Source organism: Eublepharis macularius, chromosome 2 (assembly GCF_028583425.1).
Source record: "Eublepharis macularius isolate TG4126 chromosome 2, MPM_Emac_v1.0, whole genome shotgun sequence".
Lineage (NCBI taxonomy): Eukaryota > Metazoa > Chordata > Lepidosauria > Squamata > Eublepharidae > Eublepharis > Eublepharis macularius.
The window spans coordinates 171,054,204-171,075,024 of NC_072791.1; the positions used below are offsets into that span (position 1 = coordinate 171,054,204).

General features: G+C 46.2%; 1 protein-coding gene across 1 annotated transcript in view; it reads right to left on the minus strand.

Moving 5' to 3' along the window:
* Positions 1–20,821, minus strand: part of DPP10 (dipeptidyl peptidase like 10) — a 439,415-nt gene that overhangs the window by 57,874 nt on the left and 360,720 nt on the right. Inside the window, exons 11-13 of the mRNA XM_054971084.1 lie at positions 17,979–18,102; positions 5,204–5,242; positions 1,477–1,584 (exon numbers count right to left, since the gene is read on the minus strand). Of these exons, the coding sequence (XP_054827059.1) occupies positions 1,477–1,584; positions 5,204–5,242; positions 17,979–18,102 (271 nt within the window). The remainder of the gene's footprint in view (positions 1–1,476; positions 1,585–5,203; positions 5,243–17,978; positions 18,103–20,821) is intronic.

Sequence of the window (20,821 nt, forward strand, 5' to 3'; positions counted from 1 at the left end):
CTGGCTTCTTTGCAAGCACACATTCATGAATCAATATAGTAATCCTTTAATAATGTAGTACCTGGCCTATAGGGTTGGGGTAATGATTTATGGAAGATCAAATTTTAAATAAAAGCACTATTGGCTCTTGATGAGCCATTTACTGCCTGATTTGGAACTGGCAATAAGAAGGGTGTTGGAGAAGTTACCGCTGTAAGTTCCCCCCACCCCTACGGATAAGGTTGGAATAGTTGGTTGTCTTTTGAGGGTCCAAGCACGATTTTTTAAAGGTTCCTTCAAATTGGCCAGGAAGGGGGCCCTTTTTCATATGTCCTACAGTGTTATTATTCTCTAAATATGGTTGATCTTTTGACTGGTTAGGCTATAACTACTTTTGGCATGAATAGTGTGAGTTGCTACAGTATAGGTAGGGATAATTGGCAAGCACTTTGAGGCATTTAAGAATGGGGGTTGTTCCCAAGCTTGCCCATCTTTGGCTCAAGTGGTCTAGAGGGATGGAGAGGGAATGCCTTTGGTAGATGAGCAATATCAACTGAGCCCTTAGTTGCAGCTCCTGCAGCTAAGGATAAATGAAGCCAGCAGTCATACTGGCTAAGTTTGGACCCCAGATGGACTTGTCCCCAATGCTGATAAGCCACAGATTGCTTGTTAGCACCAACTGGCACCAATGCTGATAAGCCACAGATTGCTTGTTAGCACCAACTGGCACCAATTCAGGGAAGTTTGACCAATGCAGAGCAGCCATGAATAAACTAGTTATCCCACATATTAGTGTCTTGTACCCTGCGGAGGAGGGCAATGTTCTGGTACAATTCATAAATGTTTTTGGCAAATTAAGTCATCCCCTTGAACCTGCTACATTTCTTCATTGCAGGGCACAGAGATATTTTACATTCCTATACAGCTACTTATGTGCTTACATATTAATCAGTATCAGAATTTGGAGTTTTACATGATTACCAACACTTTTCATAATTATAAACTAACGACTTTTCAAAGTGTTCATCATTCTCAAATTTAAATATCCATTTTTGGAGCTGCACACTGCAATAGTCGGGAGCTAGCCTTTCATGAACAGAAGGAGTCAGTGGAATCTTTCACACCTTCCTCTTCCTCCAGCATCCCCATGTATATCCCTAAAAAGCAATCCTGGGTTGAGGGACCTTCCAGACTAATATGCCATGTGATACAGGGTAACTGCAGTGCGGGTGGGGGGAGGACAAATGCGACTTTTGCAACATTCATGGATCTTGCTCTGCTCACACAGGAAGTGGACACAACTTCACTTGATCACATCTTGCTGCAACTCATTGCATCTCATGGTATATCATTCAGGAGGGATCCACTTTCTCAGAAATGGTATTATTGATGGAGGGAAGATGGGGAAGATCACTTCTGCATTCTCCTTTAGTTCATAGGGAGCTGTTACAATTACAGACTAACAATTGTAAACTTGAAAGAAAAAAAAATCCTTACTTGTACATTAAACATGGCAATATGATGGAATTCTCCACGGCCGCCTTGCTTAACAGGAACTGTCATAAAGAATTCACTGCCATTTTTGGAGAAAACTGGTTCCTCATTCTACAACAATGAAACAGAAGAGCATTCTGAAATTTTCTATTAAACTTAATGTATATAAGCAAACATTGCTATAACAATGAAATGTAGAAATGCACAAAAGGAAACAACTTTTTGTGGGGAAAAGTGGTAGAATTGCTTATAAATAACATCCACGACAGAATTCTCCTACCATAAAAACTCTTCCTAAGCAGATGCAATATTAGGTACACTTAAAGAGCCCCATGGCACAGAGTGGTAAGCTGCAGTGCTGCAGTCCAAGCTCTGCTCACAGCCTGAGTTCGATCCCAGCAGAAGCTGGGTTCCGTTAGCCGGCTCAAGGTTGACTCAGCCTTCCATCCTTCTGAGGTCGGTAAAATGAGTACCCAGTTTCCTGGGGGTAAACTGTAGATGACTGGGGAAGGCAATGGCAAACCACCCCGTAAAAAGTCTGCCAAGAAAATGTCGAGATGCAACATCCCCCCATGAGTCAGTAATGACTCGGTGCTTGTACAGGGGACTACCTTTACCTTTTAAAGGAGTACTAAGAGAGACACACTTTTAAATAAATATAATTAAGTTTCCTCTGTAAGTATTTAAAAAATTGTTTCTAACATTTTCATCTTTCATTAAGATTGGCAGTACCAAAAACAGTGACTGTGTTGAGTCAACTATTGAAGTTAATTTCAGTCTTGACAATGCTAACATTTATTAATACCTTTTGTTGGAAGCTGTGAAGCCAGAACTTTCTATATCATATTATGCTTCACCTCTAAGTCCCTTTAAAATCTGCTTTGACTGAATTTAGTTCAGTCTTATACAGAATGTTAGATTGTGATAAATTGCCAATTACAATGTAATTTTGGACAAGCTAACAATAGCTATAATACAACAGATTATATTATACTACCATTGTTTTTAATATATCAAGCGCTAGCTACTTATGTACGTAATGACTACAGTGTAATAGCTGGTGATCGGGAATTATCATTCTTCCATGGAAGTTTTTTGGGGTGTGTGTGGTTAAAAACATATTTTGTCCTACTTTAGCAGGCCAATACATTTTGGAAGGGAAACATTTAACTGTAATCATGAACCATGAGATGTTCTTTCCTTCACCTTCTGCCAGCAGCATTTTTTGCATCTTCTAAAGAGTTGGTCCTAGGAATCAAGAAAGCCCTATAGACAAAATGTACTGGGGCATATAGGCTTGCAGTGAAGAGCGGGAATCAGAAGAAATTACACCAATCATCCTTATCTGTCAGTGGACCTTCTGTTGGTATAAAATAATTCATTGGAAGAAGGGAGGCAGAGATGATTTTGCCTTATTCCCTCTACACCCAGGAGCATTTCATTCATGTTCCACTGATCCAAGTACCAGCTTTTCAGTGATCAAGATGGTCTCCTGATGAATGGAGAAGGCAGTGAAGATCTGTATATGCAGGGTTTTTTTTCTCATGGCTCATAGGATCAAAACATAGGATTTTAAATATGACAAATGGGAGACCCCCTCTCTGCTATTTCTTCTTTCCCTTCCAGCTTCCTTAACTTCTTACTTTCCCTGCTTCATTTTATCCTTCTTAACTACCAGCCAACCTGCCTTTATCTGTCTAGCTGTGTTCAGTGTTCCATCCTTCCCTCTCCCTGGAAGTCTCTCTCCAAGAAAGATGTGGCCGAGTTATGTGGAGGCTGCCACTGCTGGGCTGAGCCAAGTTATGCGGTGGGAAATGCTGGATGGGGCTTGTAGAGAAAAATGCTTAACTTTCTTTTGTATTTAGCCTTTCTGAGGTAGAATGGCTGCCTAAAACTTTGGTCAAGAGGCCTTGTTATTCTAAGACATTTTCTAGCCCACAAACTCCCCCTTTTCTGCTTCTAGCCGTTTCTCTTGAGAACGGAGATGCCTCTCGCTTCTCGAACACTCTGACCTTGCAGATTAGATAAGACACTCAGAGCGAGAGAACCTCCATGGCCAGACAGTAAACCAATTAACATTCTTGCTTCATGAAACTAATTGCACCTGCAAGATGGGAGGAGGTGTCTTGGACTGCAGCCATACACCTAACTCCTTTTTTGCACACAGTCACTTTTGACTATGAGATCACACTCTTGCTCACCGATTGGTGGACCGGCCCTCCCCTCTCGGGTGGCAAGAATGGCATAAAAAAACCCATTACCAATAATGGACCTTAGATTCTGTCTGGGTTGCAGTAACCACTATTGTAACTCGGTCAGTATCTCAAACTGGCTCTGTCTGGGGATGGATGTTCCTGAACCCATCCATTTTGCTGTGCTATGAAGCCTGACTGAATTTGCCTCTGTGACCAGAGATTTTGCCTTTTGCCTTCTTGACAACTTTGACAATCTACTTCTACTATGATATTGGTATGTATAAGTTAGAGCAAATAAAGCTATAGGTATTTTTGTTTTAATCCTCACAGTCTGTCTTGTACCATTGTATGTGACCTTGCACCTTAATAAATAATTATATTATATTTTGTGTTTGGGTGTGTGACTTTGGGGTCTCAAAACTCAAGGTACTTTGCCGAACCCATTTTTGCTAGTTCTCGTGAACCACCTACCTGATAACCTTTTGCTGTGCACTCTACCTGCAAGCACAACCTTGCTAGGTAGACTTTGCTCCTTTTAGCTCCCTAATAGGCTTGGAGGGTGTCCCTCTCCTCCTAAAGCTTTTGGGAACCCTGAGGGACTGGTGGCAGAATTGAGGGCATTTGAGGGACTTTCCTTCTCTTGCCAATTTGCTAATTTTGTTTAGCCCGGCTGATAGACCTTTGCTGGCTCTTCCCCTAAGCTGGGTCGAGGCACTGAGGGCCTGTAGCCGTGACAGGGCTCAGTTGCATATTCCCTGCCAGGCCAAGCCCAGTAGCATAGTGCCTGTCACTGCCAGGCCAGGCCCCCCTTCACAATGGCTGCCACTGACAGGCCAGATGCAGTTGCATGGTAGCTTAGCAAAACTCAATTGCTCAGTGGCTACCGTCACTGGGCCTGACCAAGTGGTGGGGGTAGTAAGTATCTAGTGGTTGCCAATGGATTTCTCCCTGGTAAGACCAGTGGTCATTCCTGTAAAGCTCCTGTGTTGTTTCTATTATTTTGGGGAGTTTTAACCCCCAATGTGTGCGTGTACGTATGTTTGTGCATATGTGTGTGTGTATGCATCTAAGTTTGTGTATATATGTTTTTGTATGTAGGATTTCAGATTTTTCTGTAAACCTGGGATTTCCTTTAAGTTTTTAGAGAAATCTCCCTTACCTGTCTCTGGCTCCATTCTCCATTTTGTGGAACAATGAATCCAAACTTTGTGGCCCAGTTCATTATTAAATATAGGATGCATGAGTGTATTACTATATTAAGGCTATTTGGTGATGGAGAGTGTTGCCAAGTCATAGCTGACTTATCCCTACCCCTGGTGGGGTTTTCAAGGCAAGACACTAACAGAGGTGGTTTGCCATTGCCTGCCTCTGCAACATTGGTCTTCTTTGGTGATCTAACATTCAACTACTAATCAAGGCTGACCCTTCTTAGCTTCCAAGATTTGGCAAGATCAGGCTTGCTTGGGTTATCCAAGTTAGGACAAAGATATGATTACATTCTAAGAAAAACAATCAACAGATCAAAGATACAGTACCTGTTTTGAAAGCCATATTTCAGATGTAAAGTCATATTTCTAAAAAGAAAAGCATTACAGTTATGAAGTGCATACAAGGTAGTACTCTCCTAAAATATTAGCATTCCATTCAACACAAAAGCAGATTACCTATTGAACCTCATAGCACACAGGCCACGAAACACAGTTTACTGGCTATCATATCTTCTAGAAATCAGCTTTAAAAAGCAGTTTTGTCCTGTGTTATCATCTAGAAATTACAAATGTTTACGTCATTCAATGCTATTTGGCAAACAGCCAGCATTTTACTATTAAGTAAGAGCCCTTTTGGAAATGTGACAATTGTTGTGAACATGGTTTTTAATTAGTGTTTTAATGTTAGCATAGCAAAAGCAAACAAACACTGGACAATGTATCCTTAACTACAGAATTATCAACTTAGCATTCTCATATCTACCTACTGAATCACCAATCTGTAGAATATAAGACAACCCTGTTGCTCTCCTTTTTGCTGCCAAGGCTACTAGAATGTGCTCAAGAACATATTGTAAAAAATAATGTATAATTAAATTAAATGAGAAACTTAAGGATGTATTTTATGAAAATTTGGGATAAAATGTTTATGTTAGTGGCACTTTCGCTAGGAAAATTAAGTACTTCAAACTGGCTATTACGTTACGAAGTCTACAGTTCTAGGCTTCTTTTTCTAAGTCTTAGTTTCAGTCTGAAATTTGGTCTTAAATATGCTACACATATGTATGTGGTGAAACAAGCTAGCAGTACCTCACACTGCCTAGGTAGTGTGAATCCTGGTAGGGCATTTCACTGACCCCTGCTTCTATGTCTATTTCTGCTGCCACCACTCAAAGTTTCTCTTTATCTCTGAATATGCAGAGACAAGCAAGTACCATACTATAAGTACCTAGGGGTGATGATGATTCATTTGTCTGGTCCAGGACTACTACTCACCATGAGTATGCTGGAGCAACAGGCCAAAAATCTGCTTAAGGTATTCTCAAATTTGCACATACTAAAAGAGGTTTTTATTTGCGGGGCAAGCTTAAGGCAGGTGTCTAGTGCAGGAAAAATTTACACAACAGCTTTGCTGGATGAAAACAGGCCACAACTTTATTGGTTACAGAAAGGAAAAGGAGCGTTGGCAGCGTAGGGCACGGATCCCAGCATCGGGTGACCCGCCTGTCAGCCGATGACCCTCTCACCCTCTCAGCACGCCTGCTGAAGGGGGACACCCCGGGATGACGCTTGAGGGGTCCACACTGGGCGGAAGCCTCTGTGTGGTTCCCCCATCACCTGGAAGCAGGCATGCCTTGGCAGCTCGGGGGGCGCTGCCATGCCTGGTCCAAGATCCCTTCTGGGGATCCCCATCTATGGGAAAACAGTGCCTCCCGGCCTTGATTTTCCCCACAGGGATCGGTGCCCAATGCCCAACCGCCACCCCAAGTTGTGACAATTTTATTGTAACAGCGAGACTGTTCCAACGAGTCTCTTTATTTAACAAATAGTTTCAACAGTATATTAGACATTAACACAGAACGCTAGCCGTATGCTAATACAAAGCCAAACCTACTGCAATGGAACCAGAGAGCCACTGACCACTGATGTAAATAGTGGAGGGTGGGAGGGGTTCGCAGCTCCGGAGCCGACTGGCATGAGCGCACTCCGGCCCCGGCTTAAGTGGGTTATGCAAGGACCTGAGGGAAAACTCCTTCCCTCAGGTCCTGCAACGGACCCACATTCAAATTCCCAGCCAGCATTCGATTGGCTGGCTGGGAAACACTTTCGCACGGCTCGGAATAGAGCCGCACAGATCGGCCGGGGCCGGAGAGGAGGAGCCGCTCCTGCACGTCTCCTTCCTGCCTGCAAGCCCCGCAAACGCCGGCTCCGGTAAGAGCAGGGCCGGGGGCTTACCAGCAGCCATTCGGCTATTTCAAGCCAAAACACTGCCCCAACTAGTGTATGGGGTCAATACATGGCCCTCCCTACTCTTGCTTCGCTCCTTTAGAATGAGTCCAATCAAAATTCTTTCTGTACACCACATCTAGGAGAGCTGCAATTTCCTCTTCCTCCTTCCCCAGGTACTCTGCCAAAATTTCTGTCATCTGCTCTCGGGCGGTCTTTTCCTCTGTTTCCGGGATCGAACAAAATCTTAGTTGTTTTTCCATTTGTTTACTTTCCGCGATGGTCACTCTCGCTTTCAATCCTCTCATCTCTGTCTTCTGCAGATCCATTGTGTTTTCTACTACCTTAACTCTCTGCTGCGTATCTGATACGTCTTTTACCAGTTCTGCCATTTCCGATTTAAGTGTCTCTTTAAAGTCTCTAAAGTCTTTTGCCATCTCCTGTATCATACCTTTGAGCTCTTTATTGCCTTCTGTAATTTGAGAAACGTTTTTATCCAGATTCTCCATCGCAGCTTGCCACTCCTTCTTCAACATCGTGGGGCTAGATTTACCACGCTCCCACGAGTCTGCCCTTTTCCTTAAATCCGTGGCGCTGATTTATTGCTTCCAATTGCTTTAAAAAGTCCCAATTTACTCAGTTTTTGTTAAAAGTTGTTTTGCTCAGTCCAAAATGTCAGGCGTTTTTTCTCTATGGTTTTAACTTGAAGCAAACGCCCTTACCTTCTTCCAAGATGTCCTACTTCCTGTTTCCTTGAAGCCAAAACTTTGCCCTTTTCCGAAATGGCGAACTTCCACTTCCTGTATTAACACAGACCGCCTCTTGCCAGTCTCTTTATGGTCCTGACGTACTTCCTGTTTCTTTAATGTTTGCAGCAGTTCTCACGATATTCAAGCTTTCCCACAGTCGAGTATCTCTTCCCACCGCTGGTATGTAAACAATATCCAATTCTCCGCCTTAACTACTGTTTAAAAAGTCACTTTTTAAATTTTGCCGGAATCTTCCCCTTCACTTAATCAGTCTGTTGCAGTTTTAAAATCCAGTTTTAAACTTTATTGCTTGCTTAAATCTGTCCCGGTTTGAGAGATAGCAATCTTTACCTTCTTAAACGTCTTTTCTTGGGTTGTAATCGCTGCTTCTTTTAATCAAACGAATCCGTTTCCCTTGCTGCTTAACGAAGCTCGGGCATGCAGGTCTTATGCCAATACAATTGACTCCTGAGCCGCTGCAGAGATCTTAGCAAACCTGTCTTCGGGTGGGACCTCAAGGGCGGGAGAGAGCTCGTTGCTTAGAGCCCCCTACCACCCGAGATCAATGCGCCCTCAGATACAGTGCTTGTTCTCCGCCTGAGAACAGGGGGCTGCGGGCAATCTGTGCCCCTCCAGCCTCCACAAATGGCGGCACGGAGAGCTCAGCTCTTAGAGCTGCTTTAGACCTCCATGGATCCCGAACCGGAAGTCCCGAGTCCAATCAAAATTCTTGAGAGCACTCTTCTAAGTACCCAGCTGTGTCTCTGACTCTCTAATGCTAGTTTACGCCTAGACTTTGGTTTGCTTAAGGTGGAAGCCAGGGTAAGCCTAGCCTCTATCAATTTTTGGCTAAAACTAGCATTTAACCCACAGGGTTTGACACTCCTAGTTCTCCAAGATGATGAGCAATCTTCTTGGGTGAAGGCTATTCATTGCAAATTACAGAGCTCGGGATTCTGTTTAGAATGCTCTAGAAATGAGATACAACCAAGTAAAAGCAATGGTCAAACAAGGGCTGTTTGATACTGAGCGACAAAAAGGCAACAGCAACATCCCAAATTTTCTTAATTCCTGAGAATCTAAGATATGCTGTCGCTCTGGCTCCCTATCGCTCCCTTTTGGAGGTACCTAGTCAAAGGAGAGCCCTTACGCTGGCAAGATGGTGAGCTCTCCCCTCTGCAGTTCTAAAGGGGAAATATAAAAAGGTCTCCATGAAGGAGAGAGTCTGTCCCTGTGGCACTGAAGAGGTGGAAACAGGAGTATATCCTGTTCTACTGCCATTTGTATAATGGTATTCGCTCACATATAATTGCCCCATTGCTTAAAAGCTTTCCAGTGTTTTCCGATGTGGATGTTAAAAAGACGCTTCTAAGGGGTGATAACCAGCAAAATACTATCAGCTGTGCAAAATTTCATTCAGCTGCTTGCAAAATCTATTGGTATTTTAAATTTTAGTAAATTTGACTGCTTTAAGGAGTGACCTTCTGTATTTCTCACGTGTTCTGATGTAAATTTTTCTGTCCTTTCAATTTGTACTGAATTGTACAATAGACTGAATAAATCTGATTTGATTTGCATTTTCACTAAACATTATTTTGAAGTCCCAGTTTAAAGAGAAATCACTTTCTGAACAATGCCCTGGTACCTGGGTAATTGAAATAGGAGGTTAACAATTTACTCTTAATTTGGTAATTTAAAAGGAAACAATTTCTTATGAAAAAAATAGCACAGTATATTCAGAGAGTCAGTTTGGTGTAGTGGTTAAGAACGATGGGACTCTAATCTGGAGAACTGGGTTTGATTCCCCACTCTACCACTTGAAGCCAGCTGGGTGTCATGGCCCAGCCTGGGCTCAGTGAGAGTGAGGACTCCTCCTCAGGAGGAGAGGGGCTTCGTGTAGCCAGCCAGGACTCCTCAGGAGAAGAGGAGCTCCATGCAGCCAGCCCTGACTCAGCAGAGGCTGGTAATCAGGAGCCACAGCTGTTGGCTAATCGGAGCCTACAGCCAGCAGCTGAAGCAGAGCCATCAGTACTCTCCAGCCCCAGCACCCCAGGGGAAGTGCAGCCAGGGACTTCCACAGGGGAAGCTCAGTCAGGGACTGCCAGCACCACAGGGGAAGCCCAGCCAGAGGCTTCCACCCCCCCAGGTTCACCCACACCCAGAGAACGCCGCAGACAGCGCCAGAGACTGGAGCTGCAGGAGAGACGGCGCAGTGCTCGTCTCCTGAGCCAACGCCAGCTGCTGGAGAGTGATGATGAGTAGCTTCAGGATGGAGCCCCAGCAGCTGGCTGAAAAACATGCCTGGCTATAAAAGCCAGTCAGGAGCAACAGCCAAGCGTGGAAGCAACGTCTCTACTGCCTGCAACCACTCCGTGCTCCGTGAACCTTGCCCGTGCCTACTGTTGGACCTGACACTACCGGTAACTGACCTTGGACTGTGCCTGACCTTGCTCTTGGACTCTGGACTCAACTCTGGCATTAGCTTGTGCTTTGACCACTGCTTTGACTTGGCTTTTGGCTCCTGGAACTCCCTCTGGACTTGGTATCAAGGTTTGGACCTGCACCACCCTGCTTGGGCTGGCCCAGCCCGTGACAGATTGCTTCCACCACACTTCCCGGCATGGACGCAGTGATGCCCACCCCGGGAAGCCTGGCAATGCTGCAGGACCATGCGTTGCAACTAACCCAAGCACTGGTGACTTTGCAGCAGCAGATTGCTACTCTTCTTGTTGCCCCTGCTGCACCTCTGCCTGCAAAATGCCCAGTGAGGCCTTCTGACAGTTTTGAGGGCAATGTGGAAGAATTCCCAGCATTTCTTGCCCAGTGCCAGTTGTACATTGAACTCCGGGCCAGAGACTTTCCCATGGATAAAGTCAAAGTTGGCTTCATCCTCAGCCTGTTAAAGGGGTAGGCAGAAAGATGAGCCACACCCTTGCTACTGGCTAAATCCCCTCTGCTGGGGGAGTTTCCAAACTTCGTGGCTCACATTACCGCCGTCTTTGCCAACCCTCTGAAAGCCATCAAAGCAAACCAGAAAATCCGTGCCCTCACCCAGGGAAATGGGACTGTGGCTCAGTATACCACAGAATTCCAGCTACTGGCTCAGGACCTGAACTGGAACGAGGCCGCCCTAGTGGACCAGTACCTGGAAGGGCTGTCCGATGAAGTTCTTGATGAAGTGGCTCGATCGGAACGGCTGGTGGATCTGCAGGCTCTTATTCTTCTATGCCTACGAATCGAGGGGAGACTGGAGAGCAGGAAAACAGCCCATGCATTGCGCCATCGGCCTCCGTCCAGAGCCTCACCTGAAGACAGGGGTAAGCCTGTGCAGTTAGGGGGGCCTCACCCCCCCTTGCCCCCAGAGGAAAAGGAGCGACGCCAGGCCCACCACCTCTGTTGGTACTGCGGTGAGGCAGGCCACTATGCCAACAGCTGCCCTGCAAAGAAGAAAATCTCAGCTACAGGGCGAGAGCAGCCTCTTGTAAAGCAACTGGTTGGGGTGGCCAATGCCTCCAACGACCATCCTGAACCTTTCCTGGTGCGAGTGAAGCTTTGCTTACCCAACAGCCGGGTCCTGTTTGTGTATGCCATTATAGATTCGGGAGCCTCCCACTGTTTCATAGATGCTCACTTCGCAGCCCAGCACAAAATTCCCCTTCAGTCCAAGGAGGCACCCACCATAGTTGAAGCCATTGACGGGCGCCCGCTGTGCTCTGTCCCAGTGGTCAAAGAGACCCAGCCACTCACGCTACGAATCCAGCAGCATCAGGAGAAGCTCTGCTTCGACGTTGCGAGTACACCTCGGTTACCCCTCATCTTGGGACTTTCCTGGCTCAGCCTCCATGACCCTATCATCAGGTGGGGCCAACTGGACCTCCAATTTCAGGACCCATGTCCGCACCTGACCCAGCCTACGGTCCTGGCCACGGTCACAGCTGCACCAACCTCGTCCACCCTGCACAAACTGTATATGGACTTCCAGGATGTGTTTGAGGAGAAGGGAGTGGACCAACTTCCTCCCCACCGGCCATATGACTGCGCCATTGACCTGCTTCCAGGCTCACCCCTGCCGGTGGGACGCCTGTATTCACTGACAGAGCCTGATCTGGCTGCACTCAGGGATTTTCTTGCCAAAAACCTGCAGCGGGGGTTCATCCGCCCGTCCACCTCGCCCACCTCCGCTCCCGTATTATTCGTCAAAAAGAAAAGTGGGGAACCCCAGTTATGCAACGATTACTGGGCCCTGAATAAAATCACTGTCCGAGACAGGTACCCACTTCCCCTGATCGCCGACCTGCTAGAGCAATTGAAGGGAGCCCAGATCTATACCAAACTTGATTTTCGGGGGGCATATAACCTGGTGCGTATCCGGAAAGGTGATGAGTGGAAGACAGCTTTCAGTACTCGATATGGACAGTATGAGTACCTTGTGATGCCGTTCGGGCTGACCAATGCACCAGCTGTGTTCCAGAGGTTCATGAACGACATCTTTCGCAACCTCCTGGATCAGTTTGTCATAATTTATTTGGATGACATCTTGATTTATTCCCGGGATCCTGCAGACCACCCACAGCATGTACGAACCGTGCTTCAGCAACTATGGCAACATGGTCTGTTTGCTAAGTTGGAAAAGTGTGCCTTCCACCTCTGGACGGTGGAATTCCTTGGCCATGTAATTTCACCCCAGGGGATTCAGATGGACCCCAGGAAGGTTGAGGCCATACAGACTTGGCAAGCCCCCCATTCCCGAAAGGATGTGCAGCGTTTTCTGGGCTTTGCCAATTATTATCGCCAGTTTATCCCTGGCTTTGCCGAGACCACTGTACCACTGACGCAGTTACTGCGGCCCCAGGTGCCATTCCAATGGACTCCTGAAGCAGACCAAGCTTTCCAAGCCCTGAAGGGCTGCTTCACTGCTGGACCGGTCTTGCGATACCCAGACCCCCAGCTGCCATTCTCTGTGGAAGCGGACGCTTCTAGCACTGCGATTGGGGCTGTACTGTCCCAGCGAGAGACATCCTCAAGCCCTCTGCGACCCTGCGCCTATTACTCCCGCCAGCTCACCCCAGCAGAGAAAAACTACACCATCTGGGAGAGGGAATTGCTCGCCATTAAGGCAGCCTTTGAGGTTTGGCAGCATCACCTTGAGGGGGCACGACACCCAGTCCAGGTACTCACAGACCACCGAAATCTGGAACACCTCCAGACAGCTCGTCACCTGAACCAGAGACAGATCCGGTGGTCCTTATTCTTTTCCCGGTTCGACTTTAAAATCACCTATGTGCCCAGCTCCCAGAATAAACGAGCCGATGCCCTCTCGAGAAAGCCGGAGTACGCTTCACCGCTGGAGAGGAACATCCCCTGACCACCATATTACCTCCAGAAGCTCTTGCAGCCGTCCAAACCACCCCGGGACTCTCTGCCAGAATTCGCATGCAACAATTTCAAGACTCATTTGCCCAGAAGCAGCTCCAGGACCTCCACATGTCCTCACACCCAAATGCATCCGGATTTGGGGAAGAACATGGCCTGCTCACCCAGCGGGGCCGGGTTTATATTCCCCCAGGCCCATTGCGCACCGAAGTACTACAACTGGCACACGATGCCAAGCCTGCTGGACATTTCGGCCGTCACAAAACCACCCACCTACTGACCTGGAAGTTTTGGTGGCCCCGGATTCAATCTGACGCGGCTCGGTATGTGAGCACCTGTGATACCTGCAGACGGGCCAAGGACCACCCGGAGAAACCCTCTGGACTCTTATTGCCCCTGCCTACACCTCCGGGTCCCTGGAAATTTATCTCCATGGACTTTATCACTGACCTGCCCTGCTCCAAAGGTCACACCTGTATCCTGGTGGTGGTGGACCTGTTCACTAAGATGGCTCATTTTGTTCCCTGTCCCGGACTTCCTACAGCCCCGGCTACCGCACAGCTCTACTTACAACACGTCTTCAGGCTCCATGGTATACCAGACCATCTGATCACAGACCGGGGAGCCCAATTCACCTCCCGGTTCTGGCATGCCCTGCATACCCTCCTCGGCACCCAGGTCCACTTGTCCTCTGCGCGCCACCCCCAATCCAATGGGCAAACTGAACGCACTAATGCAACCTTGGAACAGTACCTGAGGTGCTATACGAACTACCAGCAAGATAACTGGGTGGCCCTACTCCCCCTGGCCGAATTCGCCTACAACAATGCAGTGCACACGTCCACCCAACAAACACCTTTCATGGCAAACTATGGATATCACCCTCGGTTCTTCCCCAGCACTACCCCCTCCACTGGTGTTCCTGCTGCCAATGACTACCTCCAAGAACTCCAGTCTCTACACCAACTCTTGAACGAGCAGTTGCAACAGGCCAAGGAGGCATACAAAAAGGCTGCAGACCGGAAGCGCCAACCCGGTGAACCCTTGAAGGTGGGAGATCAGGTCTGGCTCTCAACCCACCACATACGGACCCAGAGACCATCCCGAAAACTGGATGCCCAATTTATCGGCCCATTCACCATCACGGACCAGGTCAACTCTGTGGCTTTTCGACTGCACTTGCCTCCTATGCTCCCGATCCACCCGGTCTTCCATCCATCTCTCCTCATTCCTGCCTCGCCCCCGGACCCACAGAGACCCGAGCCACTTCCTCCCCCACCAGTGCTTATTGATGGGCAAGAAGAATATGAAGTTGCCCAGGTCCTGGACTCCCGCCGCCGCTGGGGACAGCTGCAATATCTGGTCGACTGGAAGGGTTATGGCCCAGAAGACCGATCCTGGGAGCCTGCCAGTAATCTCCATGCTCTGGACATCATCCGCCAGTTCCACAGGGCCTACCCCCGGAAACCCGGTCCGCAGAATGGAGGGGGGCCTGAAGGAGGGGATGGTGTCATGGCCCAGCCTGGGCTCAGTGAGAGTGAGGACTCCTCCTCAGGAGGAGAGGGGCTTTGTGTAGCCAGCCAGGACTCCTCAGGAGAAGAGGAGCTCCATGCAGCCAGCCCTGACTCAGCAGAGGCTGGTAATCAGGAGCCACAGCTTTTGGCTAATCGGAGCCTACAGCCAGCAGCTGAAGCAGAGCCATCAGTACTCTCCAGCCCCAGCACCCCAGGGGAAGTGCAGCCAGGGACTTCCACAGGGGAAGCTCAGTCAGGGACTGCCAGCACCACAGGGGAAGCCCAGCCAGAGGCTTCCACCCCCCCCCCAGGTTCACCCACACCCAGAGAACACCGCAGACAGCGCCAGAGACTGGAGCTGCAGGAGAGACGGCGCAGTGCTCGTCTCCTGAGCCGACGCCAGCTGCTGGAGAGTGATGATGAGTAGCTTCAGGATGGAGCCCCAGCAGCTGGCTGAAAAACATGCCTGGCTATAAAAGCCAGTCAGGAGCAACAGCCAGGCGTGGAAGCAATGTCTCTACTGCCTGCAACCACTCCGTGCTCCGTGAACCTTGCCCGTGCCTACTGTTGGACCTGACACTACCGGTAACTGACCTTGGACTGTGCCTGACCTTGCTCTTGGACTCTGGACTCAACTCTGGCATTAGCTTGTGCTCTGACCACTGCTTTGACTTGGCTTTTGGCTCCTGGAACTCCCTCTGGACTTGGTATCAAGGTTTGGACCTGCACCACCCTGCTTGGGCTGGCCCAGCCCATGACACTGGGTGACCTTGAGTCATTTACAGCTTCTAGGAGCTCTCTCAGCCCCACCCACATCACAGGATGTTTGTTGTGGGGATAATAATAACATCCTTTGTAAACTGCTTGGAGTGGACATTAAGTTGTCCTGAAGGGTGGTATACATATCAAATGTTGTTGTTGTTATTAAACATATTAGAAAAATATGTTTTAGCAAAGTGAGCAAGTTAACTGATTCAGTGGTAAACACACATGCTTCATACACATTACTCTTCCGACTAGATAAACAATATAATCCTTGTGTATGTGTTGGGGGTGTGTGAATAAGAAGCTAAACAGCAACTATGCCAGCATATTGCCAGCATAATCTGGAGATACAACAGCAGAATGCCATAGCACCACTGTTGAGAGCCAGAGCATCCATGCCACAGCTCCCTGAGAGACCCCACCCAGCAATACAACTGCACTCAGATGCCCGAGACCATCTCCAGAAGAGCAGATGGCCATTCCAGATAGTGACTCCAACGGCCCCACAACCAATTGCTCCCCTTACTTCCCCACACCCCTCTGCCCCTAAATTCATCCGCGAATACCCACATCGTTCTGACCCACAGCTGCCATCCTGGCCAGGGGAAAGAAGGCAGTCCAGAAACTTTACAGTTGTTCTGGATGAGTAGTTAAGTACACCTCCCTATGGCCACACCATTGTAAGTGTATTCCTTCTTCAGGTGGGACCTGTTCACCAGTCCATCCAAATGCTACTGGGGCATCTGGCACCATTGATGGCAGTGCCCAGACCGGCACAGCTTGATCACCTTTATATGAGTTTCTTGTATTAAAATAACTCTGAATTTCTCTTTCTTCAATTTGTAAAAGGTTTTTCTTCTTTTACACAATTCATTTAAGCCATTTATATTTAAATAAAAAACTTTTACTTGTTCCATAACTGAAATTACTACTTCACAAATTTACAATACTTCCTTAGGGAGAAAAAAATTGGTTGATAACTTCTTCTGCTTCCTCTGGAGGTTTGACTATATAATTCCTATTATGTTAAATGATAATTTAAAGGGAAACTACAACAATATGCTAATCTACCATAAGTCTTATCAGTAAAAATGTTTACATATGTCTGGATATATAAAAATTTTTAAAATTCATGTACTAATAATTCTTTAATATCATTCAAAATAAAAGAGGCCTCAGCTGATGTATTTTGCTCTGGCAATTTTTTACTTTGCCATTATATCAGCTATTACCGCCAAGAAAGTAAAGAAAATACTACCTATAGTAAAACAACAAACGTCATTCAAATTAGATTATAAATCAGGTATAAATCACTGTTGCTAATCAAATTAAGTACAGCAGCCCACCCAAACACAATAACCAACTTATCATATTATTATTTAACCCATCTAAAGCTTATGGAACACTGTTGCCCCCTTTTTAAAATTTACTTTCAGAATACTCCTAACAAACATAATTAATATTATTCCTAACAACACATTTTTTGGCCATGCTTTATATGTTTTATATTCTCAAATACAACAAATGAAGATGAAGGTGGGAAAAGGGCAGCATGGCTTGCTGGTCTTCGCCTTTGGGTCTTGCCTGACAGCCCCTCCTGACAACTTTTGCCCTTCTGGAGACACTCATACAGCAAATGCCCAAGGCAGGCACCTGCGGCACAGCCATAGGTTGCCTTCTGCTGTGAACGCTTTAGAATCAGTAGAGATTTCTAGTTTGGAAACCGTATTGCCTCTCCTCTGTTCTCCCCTGGTGGACTGGTGGGTGGGGGAAGTAGTAAACTCACATGGGTGCTGAAGCAGAGATGCGCTGCTTCACTTTGCCTCCAATAAGATAGACTTCTCTCTGCCGCGTTCCTTCTGCTTCCCCCATTTCAGCTTTGCTCCTCTCTTATGAGAGCCAGCACCGTGTAGCAGCTAGAGTGTGGGACTAGGATCTGGGAATCCCAGGTTCAAATCCCTACTTTGCCATGAAATCTTGCTGGGTGACCCTGGACCAGTCACACACTCTCAGTCTAACTTATCTCACAAGGTTGTTTTTAGGATAAAATGGAGGAGAGGAGAATGTTGTAAGCTGCTTTGGGTCCCCACCGGGGAGAAAGGCAAGGCATAAATGAAATAAATAAAAACTGTGTGAACTCCATTGGTGAATCTTAACTTTTGGACTGTTTTCTGCTTACTTGCACCAAATATTGCCTATAAATGCATATATTGTTTTATTTATGTATCAATAATTCAAAATTATACCTACAGCTATGTAATCATCCCACTCAATTTTTGAAATGTGATGCAAGCATGATAGCTGAGCACCTGTGTGTGGGCTGTGTGTGTCATACTCACAAAGTGATTTTCAGTAATTACCACATGAAAGACAGATAGCTTAGCTCTGAAATACAACACCAAACCATGCTTTCAGTACATTAGAAAAATAATGTTTAAAGTGCCTCTGGAAAATTTTAAGAAAGAAATTGCATACCATGCTACAAGCACCAGTTGTTGTCTCACACACTGTAAGGATGGATAGGTTCTGAGGTCTGTTTAACCATCGCACAACCGTCTTAGTATTGCTGACCCACTTCACCATCATAATGTAATATTCTCTGTGAAACAGATGTATTAAAACACAACAGATACATTATTCACATGTAAGTTGTGAAATCACATTCAAAAAGCTACAGGAGAGAATATATGTCCATTATTCTATTATGCATCATATTGGTGATTGTTACAAACATGAAACCACATTTGTCATGCAAAACTGATATAGAAAAAATTACTTCATTACCATATTCAAAATGAACATGATAATGTTGATGTTGTTATCTTGTTAACATGTTTATTATCTTGCTATGTATCACCTGGTGAAGGAAAACAAACTTGGAAACAACTGGAAAAAACACGTGTTTTCAGTTCTACGAATACCAGAGAGAATTTAAAATGACCAAGATATTTTGTATGTGGGTGTCTTTGTATCTTGTATTAATAGAGAAGTTATCTGTCTTCAACCATGTTTAGTTTAATAAGGTCAACCTACAAAGAGATTGAATCAATGGCACAGACACTGGCTTTTCCCACAAATCCTGTAAGATTGTCACACATAAATTGTATTAAAAAGCCCTACTGCAGGCTGTCATGATGACTAGCAAACTTGTCATACAAAGTTCTGAGTACTGTGTGTGTGGCACCTGACAGGCAGCTTTCGCCTATCACATCCAGCTCAGCAGTGTTCAAAATAAGATTGAAACTCCTTTAGGAACTTCAGCTGCAGCTCTGAAGTTACTGAATGTGGTGAAACCTTAATCCCCTCAATGGCACTGCCTAGGATTCCATAGCTTAAGGAGCGCAGCTTTGATCCCTTTTTAAAATCACTTTAGCACCTGGTAAATTAGACATGCAAATCTTTACTAAAATCTTTACTAAATCTTTACTAAAATATATTTATATACATATGTTTACATATATACACCTACATTTAATTAATTAATTAATTGTTGCACTTGTATTCTACTCTCCCTGCTAAACAGGCTCAGATCGGATCACATCAATATACCTGCTGCTCAGTTACTGTGGAATGATCTGCCTAAGTGGGTCACAAAAGATCCCACTCTTCTGGCTTTTTGCAAACTATGCAAGGCTGAATTATTCAGGAGGACATTTTATTCAGATTATAGGGGGTGCCAAAAGTAATAGCTTAGAGAGATACCTTGGTAAAGGACAAGGACAATAGACTAGGCTATTGGATACTGTCTGCTGAGGTAGATACATTCCTACCGGGTAGTTTGATATTGCTAAAGATGGCCGTCATCACACGGCCATTTATTCTGTCAGTTTTGCACCAAATAGCGTCTTCGTTGCTATCGGCATCAGAACAGATTCACCCATCACATCACGTATGCTTGCGTTTCCAGTTGTTCAGGCAGAAGCACTCTCTGATGTCAATTCAAAGTGTCTCCGGACATGGGAGAAAATCCCCCCCCCTTTTTAAATGTCCGTATATTTTCGCTATGTCGCAATTTTGCAATAGCAACATTGTGCTAGTCCAATCCCAAACTCGAGCGTGATAGGAAGCCAAGTTTTCCCCTTCCTCCGTTTGTGTGGCCCGGAGCTACACAGCCCACTCACATGGAGCATTGTTTCATCTCCCCCCCCTCATCTGGCCTGGCCCCCGCAGAGCGACGCTAGGCTGCACCAGGAGAGTGGGAGGAAAGGCTCCCAGAATATCGCTGCATCTCTCCCCTCGCTTGCCTGGCCCCTGCCCGAAGCCACACAGCCCAGAGCTGCATAGCCTGGCGTTGCTCTGCAGGGGCTGGGCGAGGGGGTGTGTGCGGCGATGCTCCATGCAAGTGGGCTATGTAGCTCTTGCTGCATGAGCGGGGGAAGGGGAAATACAGCGATGCACCTAGAGAGCGGGAGGAAAGGCGCCCCACGCTTGCACTTCCCTCCCTGCCGCTCTGTAAGGAAACACAAGTTGAACTCTACACGTCTGTTTCATACAAAAAGAGAATATATGTTTACTTTGCATTTTGAATTAGGATGGGAAAAGTGCCTTCGGGCATTTATTCTAGCATTACAGAAGATCACAGTAGGGCAATAAGGCTTATTTAAAAAAAAATTAATTAGGTGCACAATTGCCAATCGTGAAAAGGGCTTCTGGGAGTGAGGGGTGGGAAAATCAATTGAAAACATAGGAAGGATGAGCGGGGAAGTGAGCGCTTTGGCGTTGCGAAGTGTTCAGAGACAATCCTGGGCATTCACATGGAAGCGGATGATATCAAGAAAATGAATAGCGACCCGTTTGGGAAGGAGAATGACGATCTCGTAACTGGAATGGAATAAGGTGGGCATTTGGTGGGAGATGTCGCTAGTTTGGCATGAAATTTATGGCCATGTGATGACGGCCGATGTCATGTTAATTACTTTTGCTTTAATTCAGAAAGGTTTCATCTATGTGTTTGGCTTTCCGCTAATTTTCAAATTTGTGGCTACCATATCCTATTGTATCTGTTTTCACTGAATGTCCCAACTCTTGATCATGTTGTATTTTTGCTCTGTGAACTTCCTAGCTATTTATTATATAGTATTTACTTGCAGTATATAATCCACCTTGGATCTCAGTGAAAAAGGCAGTTTATAAATAAACAAGCAACTACATGTATGAATGTATTGTCGAAGGCTTTCACGGCCGGAGAACGATGGTTGTTGTGGGTTTTCTGGGCTGTATTGCCGTGGTCTTGGCATTGTAGTTCCTGACGTTTCGCCAGCAGCTGTGGCTGGCATCTTCAGAGGTGTAGCACCAAAAGACAGAGATCTCTCAGTGTC